Source organism: Cryptomeria japonica, chromosome 2, assembly GCF_030272615.1.
Source record: "Cryptomeria japonica chromosome 2, Sugi_1.0, whole genome shotgun sequence".
NCBI classification, from domain to species: Eukaryota; Viridiplantae; Streptophyta; class Pinopsida; order Cupressales; family Cupressaceae; genus Cryptomeria; species Cryptomeria japonica.
Genome location: NC_081406.1, coordinates 679,876,455 through 679,889,911, shown reverse-complemented (window position 1 = coordinate 679,889,911; position 13,457 = coordinate 679,876,455). Strand labels below are relative to the sequence as shown.

The 13,457-nt window shown below is 33.2% G+C and overlaps 1 protein-coding gene across 2 annotated transcripts in view; it reads left to right on the top strand.

Annotated features, from left to right (window-relative positions):
- The window catches only part of LOC131036856 (uncharacterized), a 29,648-nt gene extending 18,680 nt beyond the window's left edge, over window positions 1-10,968 (top strand). The window contains exons 2-3 of one of the 2 annotated variants that reach the window (XM_059216842.1): window positions 4,478-4,559; window positions 10,491-10,968. In XM_059216842.1, coding sequence (XP_059072825.1) covers window positions 4,478-4,559; window positions 10,491-10,591 — 183 coding nt within the window. In that variant the 3' untranslated portion in view covers window positions 10,592-10,968. The remainder of the gene's footprint in view (window positions 1-4,477; window positions 4,560-10,490) is intronic. The other variant, XR_009104151.2, reaches the window with a different exon arrangement.
- Window positions 10,969-13,457: the final 2,489 nt, after the last annotated feature.

The following is a 13,457-nucleotide window of genomic DNA, read 5'->3' as shown; positions in this document are numbered from 1 at the left end:
ATAAATTAGGGTTCTTGTTAAATTTGGCATACTATTAATGGTAGGGTTACTTGGATTTAGGGATTGGCTTTGGGGTGTGGTTTAATTTCATGGTTACATTTTTGTGTTATAGCTCTTTCAATTGAGACAAAGGTTAACATTGGTGAATTCATTATTTTTCACTTTTAATCTTTGTATGTAGTGTTCTTCCAATTTGAGAGGTTATATTTGTTATATTTTATATAGGTGTTCTTCTATGGTTAATCTAGTTTTCTATTCTTCTTTTATTTAATTACACTACATGATTCATTTTAATAATACATGCATGTTATTTTAATTTTATATTTAAAATCATTAAAAATATTCATATGTCAAACTTTAATGTATTTGAAAACAACCAAACAATAAATTCACTTACATAAACCATATAAAATTATGTGACTACTTGATATGGAAACTATTTAATAAGTTTAATAAATTTTAAAAATTAACTTCTTGTAAATTGTTTTTATGTGGTCAAATTTATTGTAATGCACAAGGAACTTTTATGTGCCAATCTTCTATTTAATGATTAGATGTAATAGGTGGTTACACATTTGGAGATCAACTATTTGAATATTTAAAACATTTAGACTAATCAAGTTATTGAGATTTAAAATTTGATATTTATTATATTTAAATAATTAGTTAGTTGTTAATGTTGATTCAATTACTAATATAATTATATTAACAAGTTAAAACATTTTATTAAACTAATTTTAATAGCATTGTTTAAATGCATTTAATAACTTTCATATATTAATATTTTTTATATAAGTTATCATATAAGTTTATTCACTTATAAATTTTATTCACTTTTGTAAAATTAAATATAAAAGTATGTATTCCCATTATATATTTAATAATTATTCACTTAGATATTTCATTTTATATATTAAATTTTAAATTATATTATATAATTCATAAATAACTACATTTAATCATATATTATAAATTAAATTACTGTTTCTATATATTTTATAGTATAATTTACTTTATGCACTTTTAATTTATAAACTTATAATTCAAAAGTGCATAAAGTTTATTATAATATAACTTTATATACTTTATATTATAATTCAAAAGTAATATTAAAAAAATACTTGGGTGTTTGCTAATATATAACTAATCAGATATTAAATATATATATTTATATTATAATTCAAAAGTTATATTAAAAAATACTTCGGTGTATGCTTTTATATATATAATTAAAATATATTAAAAAATAAAGAAACATTATATAAATAAAATATATTAAATTTAAAATATTTAAAAAATTAAATAAATATAATATAAATAAAATATATTAAAATTTTAAAAACTATTAAACTTAAAATTTATTAAATAAAATATAATAAATATTAAAAAAATATTATATAAATAAAATATAACTAAATATATTGATGTTTACACAATTGAGTCATATTATTATAAATTACAAATTACATTCACCATATTCTTTATCAGATTTTTATGGTAATTTCTTAGTTTTTACATAATAGAAAATAACTATTTTTTTCTTATATTTTAGAGTTGATTGAATGCATAAGTGATGTTTATATTAAGAAACAAATATTTTAATACATTTAAATTAAAATGCACAATCATATAAATTTGATCTAAAGAATAATGAAATATTATTCAAATTGATATCAATTATTTTCTAAATTATTTCTACCTATAAAACTTAAATAAATTAATAATAATATATATCTAAAAATATTACTTATATTAATTACATTATATTTTTACTCAAAATTAAAATCTATATATAAATATTTAAAATTTAATAGAAATTGATATAAATTAAAAAAGAATTAAATTTATTAAAAAATAAATTCAAAATGTTACGCCACATTGATATAATATTTTATATCAATATGACCAACTTAATATTATGTTAAATCATTATGTTTTTTCCGACACTGTTTTCCCTTGGCATTGTTTACCCCGAGGCCTGCGGACGATGATACTTACCTGCAGAAGCCGTATAGGGAGGCATAAGGGCCTAGGCTATGGGCACCTTTCACGGGCACGCAGGCAGGCAGACACGAACGCGGAGGGGGGAGGACCGAGGAAGCACGGCTATCCAGGCGGTGCAAATTTTCCCCTGGATAGCCAGTGCCTAAGAATTGTGTGACAGAAGGCTTAGGAGAGAGGGCCCCATAGTAGGGCACCCTATATCTTCCATGGTTTGAGCGGAGCGTTACACAAGATGAAGATTTCTTTTTCCCCTCATGCATGTTATAAAGTGGTAAATTTAAAAATCTTTTTGGGGGTGTTCGAGTCACCATGTAGAAGACAATGAGAAGAGGAGGGTGGAGGTTTCCTTACCATTAAATGTTGGTGGATCACAAAAATATCCGGTGGTATGAATGAATGTTATAACATTCATAAGGTCAAACAGTTTATGGGATCTATGGGTAGTCAGCAAAGAAAAGTATGCAAAGGCCATAACATCGTGTTTACTCAATCTCTTTTTCTTTCTACATCTTGGATCTTCTATTGTGTGCCTTGATCGGGAAATGTACAACTCTTGTTATCTTTTCTTCTTCAAACAAATTACTCGAGGTGTTTACATTTAGCATCTCAATATAGTTGATCTGAATATCCATTTGGCATCTCAATATAATTGATTTGAATATCCTTGTAAGTTGGACATTCCATGATATAATACCATTCTACCTCCACCACTCCTTGAGTGCAATAGCTACATCTTCTATTTACCCACTACTCTTTAGGTATCATCCATCTTCCAATTTCATGTCTAAATTAATACAAGCTAATTCTTATCTAAGCGATTAACATTTTTGCTTTCCATTTTATTTCTATTCCTATGTAGTTATTTTGTGTATGGTCATATGTGGGATTGAAATGTTTGATAAAGTATTCCCTTTTCCTCTCGAGTTTTCATGTATACATGCTTTATTTGAATCTTCCTTGCACATACTTTTTTATTTCCCCATTGTTATTTGGGCAATCTCTTATGCTAATATCCCACTTATTCATCCATGTGCTCCTCCTTTTGTCTAGTTTCTCTTCTGCTACCATTTTTGGCCAATGATTATCTCCATGTGTTCTAATCTTCTTAAATAACTTAGCAACCAAATCATAATTCCCAATCGTTCTAGTACGTGTACATGGGATCAAAAATTGGATGAACATCTATCAATCAAACATGGTAACATTTATCCCACATCGCCTCACACTTCACTACCACTTTGTTGCATTAACTTCACACCTTTTCGCTTTTTATTATGTAGATGGTGCTAGGTCTTGAAACAATCGAGCCTTCAATGTTGTACCTATTGTAGCATTAAACTTACATCCCCACTTTATTACCAACCCTCTTCTTCTTGAAAGATCATTCCTTTGGTATCATCACTTTTGCTCCCCTTCAACCATGACTTCCAGGAGATTTATTGATTTTAGTGCAAAGGGAATGGGTCTACATTTTAGTTACTTCAAGTTGAGGTTATTAAACCTCACCAAGGTTGGGATCTCATGAATTTTGTAGTGAAGTTTAAGCTTAAACGTTGAAGCTCCAAAATTTATGGACGCTGATTGTCTTGTGAATTTTGTTACTTAGCATATTCAAGTCATGAGAGTAAAAAAAATAAAAAATCATAACAATTGAAAAACTTGAAATGATTGACAAGTGGCAGAAAAAAAAAGCCTAAGCTGGTGGAGCAATTTCTAGCCCCCCTCCTTTTCAACCCACTGAAATCTACAACCCTTTAAAGTAGGTGTTGTTTTTTATGAAAAGATTCCAATTAATCATGTAGCAAATTTTTTTTTGACTTCATCAAACCTTCCTCTCTTCAAAAATAGATCTTGAAGCCCCCTCATGGGACCCCAGCCTAAGACAGTGAACCGACATTTTGTTTTAGTTCTATATCTTTGTTTTTTTGTCTTTGAAAAGACATTTCTTCACTTCACTCCTCTTTGTTGTTGTAAATGGAAGGCGAGGTCGTTACACATTATTCTCTCTCTGATTTTTTTACTTTCATATATTTTTCATTCATCTATTATTGAAATAATGTATTTTTGTTCTTTGTAATTAAGGCACAATAATGGTTAGTAGAATGTCTAAGCATTTCTTCACTTCACTCCTTTGTATGGTTGTAAATGGAAGGTGCATATGTCATACATTGTTTCATCTTTTTTTTGGCTTCTATATATTTGTTATTCATCTATTATATGCCTCATTTATTTTGGTTCTTTGTGATTATTATAATCTTCAAACATACAATAATGGTTGGTAGAATGTCTAGTTTAATGCTTAAGGCATTTCTTCACTTCACTCCTTTGTATGGCTATAAATGGAAGGTGAGCTCGACATACATTACTTTGTCTCTCTTTTGGGCTTTTGTATATTTATAATTCATCTATTGCATGCCTAGTTTATTTTGGTTTTGTTGGTGTTACTAACTGATTGCATGATTATCTCTATAAGGTGGCTATCTTTAAAGCTCAATACTCTCATATCAGTGGCCAACAAACTGAAGACTTTAATATTGTTCATCTCTACACTTCAGGTTTTGCTAAACCTAGAGGGGTAGCCCTTATTACAATATCTGAAATGATAACACTTATGCGTAGAGATAATGACTAAAGCATAAATATTCTCATAAATTTTACTAGATTTGTATGATGATTACCAAATCAGCTAGATCCTTAATAAGTATTCATTACAATACCTTGAGAACATGGATAAATGTAAATAACTTAGCAGAAATAAAAGTATTGAAATGCTTTTATATTTTTAGGGTCTTGAATCTAGGTCTTGGGCCAAGAATAATTCCTGATTGGTGCCTACTCTAAGGCTACAAAGTCAAATTATCCCATGCAAATTCTTCTTTCTGACACTCAAACTTCTTGAGTTCCGAGGATTTAAAATACCACTACCTTCCAATGAAACATCCAAGATAAAGAATTATTTGCAACTCTTCTTAACAATCCTTTAATACAACACAAAACTGGTGCAGGGGCACTTAGCAATTTTTGTTGAGTTTGTTTCCAAGATGTTAGAATCATGTTTTAGTTTTGTAATAAGTTCAAGAGGCCATAGAGTGTGTACTCAAATGATTGTAAGGCCCCAAGAGTCTTTGTTTGGCCAATGTTGGCTTGTGAGCTCTTAAAGGTGCCAGGTAGAGCACTTAATTAGGATAAGTTGTTTTTGGGTTAATGTAGGTTGGTTGATGTTGTTTTGGGATTTTTAAGGTCATATGAGTCATTTGAGAGTGACCAAGTTTGGGTTTGAGCAAAGTTGCTCACCTATGCAACAATTTGCAAAAGTTGCTCATAGCAACTTTGCAACATTTTCATACTCCAATGGTTAGTTGGTTGACACAATCAGTTGTGAGTGTTTGTAACTACTCCAAGGCTAGTATAAGGCTTGGAAAGATCGATGACAAACAATTGTTGAAGGTGGCTGAAAATATGAAGAGAATAAACAATTTTGGTTTCCAATTTGTGTGTGTTCTTCTGAGCTTTTGTTGTTCTTGCAAGTTTGTATGACTTGTACAAATTGAGAATCCTAAAACAAGGTCATGGATTGTTAGACTGGTGTATTACCTTCATTTTTTTTTTGCTTTGGAGTCTTGAAGTGCTATAGTTTGTGAATAAACTCCATTTTGTTGCAAGCGGGTTCAAGAGCCCTAAAAACTAGGGTTTTGAGAGCAAAATGGCTCCAACCTAACATTCCATGGTGGATTTCCACTCTAAAACCTTGTGGAATGTTAGGTTGCAGCGTATTCTATGTTTTATTTTTGGTTTTGAGTCAGTGGAAGCTAAAACAAAGATTTGCCACCATACCCTAAGCTTGGCACGTTGAGTTGGTAAGCGTTAGGAATCATGGATAACATGCCCTAATTGGGTGAGTCCGGTGGGTGAAGGAGAAGTATGATAGGTTTGGAATTCCATATGGAAGCATAGACCCCAAACTATCAACAATTCACTTAGGCAATCAAATCGGTGAAGGAGTTTTAATCAATCCCTATTGTTATGGCCTAGAAAGGGGCAATTATGCCTAGTTAACTGGTAAGAGTTATATATGCTAGAGACAAAACCCACCTCCGATTTTGAGATATTGCATGTAAATCCCAAAAGGGTGTCTGGAATGACACAAAGTTCATAGGTTTGTTCAGGAAGTTTAGCCAGTGAATGCAGAATCCCTCGCTGGCTGGGCTACTAGAACTGGTTAGGCCTAGAGTGTAGTTTGTTTGTAAAACACCAAATCGATAAGTGTCAAAAGCTCTTGAGCAAGGAGTAGGGTTGGCAATCCATCCAAAATCATCCAACCTAATGTGTGTAGTGTGGGGAATGAAGATCTTGTGGTAGAGGGGTTGAACTCTCTAGTTGAGTGTGAAAGGGAGTGGAAAAATAAGGTCTCCAAAGCAAGAAAATGGAACTCATAAAACAACAAGAGCTTATCCTAGCCTACAGACCTTGGGAAGGTCAAAGAGGGTAAGTCTTGCAGACTCTTGGAGGGTGTGAGGTGTAGAATTATTGGATGGTTCTCGAGTATCTTGGAGGAGATACTTAGACAAGGTAGCACAAATCGGTGAGAGACAATCCACTCTACATCAAAAACCCTCCATATCTTATTCAAAGCCTACTTGATCTATTACTTGAATAGAAGCAATACACTAGATAAACCATACATAAAATGTATTGTTTTAAGTTCACTGCCAAGGAAGCACACTGCTCCTTGAAGGACTTGTAGGCTAAGATGCACAACCACAAGGCAAGATACAAAACTCGCAAACAAGACTCATTGTCCCTAAGCAAGATACATGAATATATGAATCAAGAATGAATATTTCTTCAACAACATCGCCTCTAGAAATCTCTAAGTATGAAGTTGTCCTTGAATCTCTATCTCAAGCAACCAAGTTCACAACAATTACCACACACTTTCTATGTCACAACTTCACATCACTGACTTCTACAAATGATATAATCATGTGAGTACAGTTCACATATTGATTCACACATTCATCCACACCATCAACATCAATTTGTTCTTCTATATATACCATCTTCTTCATTGCAAACATAAATTAGGTTGATTGGAACATAGGAAAAACATAGGTCTTATCAAAACATACTTGTGGTGAAAGCAGTCCAATCCTGGAGATAAAGAGGACCCAAAAAACATATCACTTATTTCGAAGTAGGTTAGAACAATTCACACACTATCACACATCCTCCAAAGTCGATGACAAAGTAACATGTAGATACAGTAAGCAACACATCACTAGTCCGCCCAAAACATATCTTCCAGATGAACAACCCCAATGAGGATCCACACATGCCAAGGTAGGACCCCCAAAAATGCAATGCACTCTTCAAGGCAAGTGGAGACATGCAAGGGTTCATTGTAGGTTGAAGAGAAACTCCTGTCAATCCGACCATAGCAATTACCTTGAAACAAACATTTCACTCACAATGCACCATAAAATAGTCCATCTAGCATCATGCAAAGCATATCAGGACGTTCCTTGAACATCCAAAAACATTCTCAAATTCTTCCTTCATTTTTTCATACCAAGATATACTAGCACAACACAATTAACGCTAAACATTTCATTTTGGAGAGCCAATCAAACATGAAACACTATTATCACTGCTTGCAGACAACACCAACTTCTGAAAATTGGACTAAGACACAACACAAACATTATAAACATGTCCTCCAAGCCACAACAACTAAAACATCAATGCAGAGAAATGTAGAGCATTTTCTGGACTAATTCTAACAGACAACTAGACTGTCAACCAACGACAATCACCAACCATATCAATTGCAACACCAATGTCTTGAAAAGATACGAGTGTAATGTACATAGAGCATAAACATTATATCCGTCCACAAGACCATATCATCAAATGAAAAGTAGTGTAGAGCAGTCTTCTGAACACATATCATGGCATACTTTTGCACCAACTTGTTTTATCAAACTTCCAAGAACCAAAGTATCCCAGAAATATCATGTTTTCATTTAGTACAATATTCTCATTCATTTGTCATCCATCTAATACTTATCTTAAATTCTCAAATTATCTAAACCTCAACATGCTATCATTGCCATCAACCACATTGTCACCATCACCAACTATATCGGCATAGCATACATAGTGTAGACATAAGACATTGGAAAGGTGGACATCCATAGACCATATGCAAACAATAACCACATGTTCTTTACATCAATCTCTTCATATCAACCATGCAAAACACAATGACAACAACTGGCAATTAGCTACCAACAATCTCCTTATATATTGACAAACAAGAGCATACAACTCCATCATCACTTCATCAACAACTGCAACAATTCTCTATCCAACCAATCACCATATCATCAATGACAACAACAATCATATATTGTCAGACATCAAGTTGACATCAATGACAACACATATTGTCCACACCACTTACATGCAAAATTTGTTTTGCAACTTATAATAGTCACTTATTAATTGAATAATTCTAAAAACACAAAGTTTTGAACGAGATCTATTCATGAACCCTTTTTACAATATTACAAGTCTCATATATATAAAAACACAAAAAAAAAAACCTAGAAAACTAGTAACAACTTTTATTACACTTTTTTATTTTCATTATATAAAATATGCTCGGGGATTTGTGTTCATTACAATATAATATTTATATTTGAAAATAATAGTAATGCATTCCATGTTGTCAATGAATATAGCCAACCCTGATGCTTGAACTACCTGTTAGGACCAAATATGTTGCACCATTTTAAAACTATCAAAATTAGGTCATCTATTGCTTTAGATTCAAACTATTTTGGATTGATGATCGAGTGAAGTGTAAATATTCCTAATCAATATGACTCTCTTCCCAAGACACATACATCTTCTTTGAAGGCCATTCAAAATGTTGTATTTTGGACACCTTCACATGACATGCCATATACTTTGCATCCAAAATTGCCCTAGTTTCCTTGCTAAAACTATCAAAAATCATTTCAAGGGAAAATAACTCATCCAATATGGTGTTAAGAGTATAAATATTTAACTCTTCATCAGCACACACAAAGGATACAATATTAGGGCCTATCATATCAAAATTGCCCTTCCATTGATCTATGTTTTTTGTCTGACCTTGTTTATCTTTGATATCTGACATTACTCTCTTCTCATCTACTTCAATTGAACCCAACTTATCCTTTAATTGCTTATCAAGCTTCAACATGTAGGCAATTACCTCTTCAAGGATCACCAACATTTCATTGGTTTCCTTTGCCTTTGCAAGAGCTTCAAGATCAAATCTATTACACTTGGCAATCTATCTTTTATATTTTTATTTTTTATCTTTGGCATCCATCTATCATTTATTTATTTGATATTATCAATATCCAATTCATGCTTGGCTAAGGAAAAACTCAAATCTCCATATGCCCTCCATGTATCATTAACCTTGCCTATTATTTTAGATAGTTTATATTCAATCAGATCTGTTGCCAATTTACTACTTATTTACATTTTATCCTCCTTGGCTCCATTCATTTTCTCTTTCAATTCATTTATCTCAATGAGCAAAGCTTCCCTATCCGATGGAAAGGCTTTAGCTAAACTTGAAGGGGTAGAAATTATTGGTACGAGTGCACTTGTAAATGTCAATAATTGAGAACTCAATTGGTTATTCTACATAATTACTTTCATACACTTTTCCTTCAATGTATCATATTCTGCTTGCAAGTTCTTCGCTGTAGCTTCACTGAACAAGGCAATATTGACTGCCAATGATGCAACTTGTGGATCAAGAGTATCTAAAACTCTTTTAATGACTACATCTCCTTTTAACTCCTGAATTTTATTGACGTTATTTAACGTATTTGTATTTGGGGCCAAGGCCCAAATTGCCAAGGTCTCAAACTTAAGGCTAAACCTTAATTTTGAGAAAGCTTTCTCTACTTGCTCCTTAGTGTTGAAGACTTCTTGTTCTTGTCTTCTCATTGTATCAAAAGCAAGATTAGTAGTAATATCCTAATTAGGGAGCAACAACAATCCACTATCTTGCACCAACTTTCTTCCTTTCTCAAGTGTCATATTAAAATTGACCTACTACAACACCTATCTTGCTATCTCATCCCATTGAAAGGGATTTCATTAGTTGTTGCTTCAACAACTCTTTTATCGTACTCATTGATGAGTTGAGAAATTAGCTCTTTTATTCCTAGAACTGATAAGTTTTTGCCATGTTTTAATTTGTATAATGGGATAGTATTTGATTCATACGATGTATTAGAGTTTGATTATGTGCATTCTAGATGTTAATTAAAGCCATTAAATCCTGTTTTGTTTTGACTTATTATTCCTGTTGCCATGCGGATTATCATAGGTGATATCATGTGTGAAATGTATAAGTGTTATGATTAATTAAAATCGATATATAAGTGTGCTTGTATGTTCTATCTTTTTAATTGCAGGAATAAGTGAGATGCTGCAAAGGCGGTTATTGTGTCGCATCATAAAGGTAGTTGAAGATATTCAAGAGGCGGTTAAATATTCAAAACAACGGAGAGAATAATGGGCATAAGAAGCGGCAAAGGAATAGCAGGGCGCGCCAGACTCATTTATGTTTGTCTTTAGCAAACATCAATCTTGTAACACCGCCATGCTATATTCTTGGCTGCGGTTTAGCAGAGATCCACATTTCCAGTGGATTAACTCCTTCTGTTTTTTGTCATAAATGTTTTCCGCCTCATTTCATCAGCGTGGCCTAGGTTGTAGGAAGTTGTTATAGTTTTCTTTTAAATAAGAGCATGCGCCTCTTCTCAGAGGTTAGAGATAGGAGGATTAGAAATAAAGTTGTAGAGTATTTTTAGAATTAAAAGCATTTTCTTTCATTCTATGTGTTGTTTCGACCATTGAAGAACAATGAATAAAATGATGCTTTTATGATTATATAGAGTTATCTTTGAAGTCATCACACTCATCCAAGGGGTGGCACTTGGTGAGTATTCCTATGTATTCGTTAGATTCAGTTTTCCTTTTCGCTGCAGTAGATGTTCTAGCGATTGATTGTTCTTGCAGCCACTGGAAACAGATCTTGTGACTGTTCCCGCAGCCAAAGCAAACAGAGTAATTCCTGTTTGTCAGCTTTGGACTTAGTTAACACTTCTTTAATTAGAATTTTCTATTAATACTGAGCTTTTCTGTAGCCATTCAATTGTAATAATTCTTGCTTGCTTATTTCAAATAGGTTTAGTTGTTGCAGTAATGCAGAATAGCTATCATAGGAACTTAGTAGTGCATATATAGTGTAGACCCATTTCAAGTAATACGTCCTCGGGTTGACAAATAAATGAACTTCAGTTATGGAGATAATAATTTCACAGAGTGAATGTCCAAACTTCAAGTTGGGACTTTAGCTAAAGTTATTGTTCCTATTGGTGAGGCAAACATTTTTGGCGTCGTTGTCAGGGATGGTGTCAAAATAAGAACCTGTTATGGTTATGAATTTTCAAGCTTTCAGTATACTTGTTTTTGATAACTCAATTTGTTTAAAGTAATTCTCATGAATCTACATGCATAGAAGAATAAGAGATGCTCAAGGTAGATTCCTTCCTAACCATCCTAGTCATACAAGACTCAATTCATATGAACCCTTAGATGTAAACCCTTTCGATGCACTGTACCAAGCCCTAGATAATTTGAACCCTCTTGAATTTGAATTTTCTGAGAACAACCTTCACTTCCTCTTTGGACCTCCTAAAGAGGAACTTTGTTTAGTAACTCCTCCTCAAAGCCCAATGCAAGGAAATCCACCCCCTGGTGAGAATAACCCACCTCCACCTATGAATCCAACGTTTGAGTTCCCTATTTCTGATCAACATGATAATGCTAATCTCAAGAACATCCCAGCTTCTTCCCTTCCTAAATTATATGGATTAGTGACAGAGGATCCCAACACTTTCCTGTTTGAATTTGATGTCCTCTATAGGAGTTATGATTATACTGCAGATGCCCATAGACTCAAAATATTCCTTGCCACTTTAAAAGAGTCATCTTTGAGATGGTTTATGAGTCTAGAGAGTAGCACAATCACTACATGGGATGAGATGAAACAATTGTTTCTTGAGAAATATGAGGATTATTGTAGAGGGACTGATCGCCATAGGGATGATATTTTTAGGATGACACAGAAAGAAGATGAGAGTTTAGAAGATTATCTGGAGAGATTTCTATTCAGTGTCAAGAAGTCCAAGCATAGTACTCTAAATGAAGATTCTCTTAAGTTAATATTTTTAAGAGGAATCAGTGATGAATGCACAAATGCTTTGGATATTATGGGAGGAGGTGACATAACACAATCAACATGGAATGACATTGGAAAAATTTGACAGAAGTATTCCAGATCTTCTTCTAAGAAGAGTAGGCATTTCAACTCGAGAATTTATTCATCAACATCCAGTAATAGAGTCTCTCGAATGGAGCTAAGCCATTTGTTGAAGGATTTTAAGGAGGATATCATAAACAATATGGCTACTTGGTTAGACACACTTTTAGCTAAGAAGAAACATGAGGAAGCTGATGCAATTCTTGCAGAATTTTGCCATTGTAGACAAAAGAAAAGAGACTACATATGTAAGATGGTTGCAAATCTTGAAGTTCTTGATTTCAAGACAATACAAGGATATGATGAACAAGTTTTCTATGTTGCTCAAAGGAGGCCAAATTTTCCAAGACAAGGTATGCCTCCCAATCCACTTTCTTTTTTTGGTTATAGTGGAAATTCCTACGCACAAAATAATCAATGACAATCTCCATATGCTCAAAATTTTGGAAATGATCAAAATTGGTATAATCCTCAAGGCCAAGGGCAGAATTTTGCCAATCAAACTCCACAGTGGCAACAACCACAAGGAAATTGGTCTCAACCTCAAGGACCATGGCAACAATTCCAAGGGAATTGGCAACCTTCCCTTCAATGGAGAGGAGGTTAGCCATGAACAAATCAATCATTTGGTTATCAGCAACCTATGCAGCAACCACAACAACCTGCTATTATGCCTCCTCCTACTGCCAATAATGTTCCACCTAAACCTACACAACTGCCCACTCAACCAATGCCAAATCCTCATAGAAAACTTCAACAACAACAACAAGTTTATTCAGCTGATCCTAATCAATACCCAACTTATTCTCTTTCTATAAGTGATATTCACCTCAGATCTAGAACAACTTTACCTAACCCGTCTCCTCCAGTTATAATTGAGATACAAAAGGAATAGGAAATCTTTAGCCCAACAACCCAAATACCTCAAAATCAACAAATACCCCCATTTCCTCAGAGGTTGCAAGCTAAAGAGATTCTACAGGAAATTTTGATATCATAGATCAGCTGAAACACGTGTTAAAATTCCATTATTTCAAGCTATTAAGGATGTACC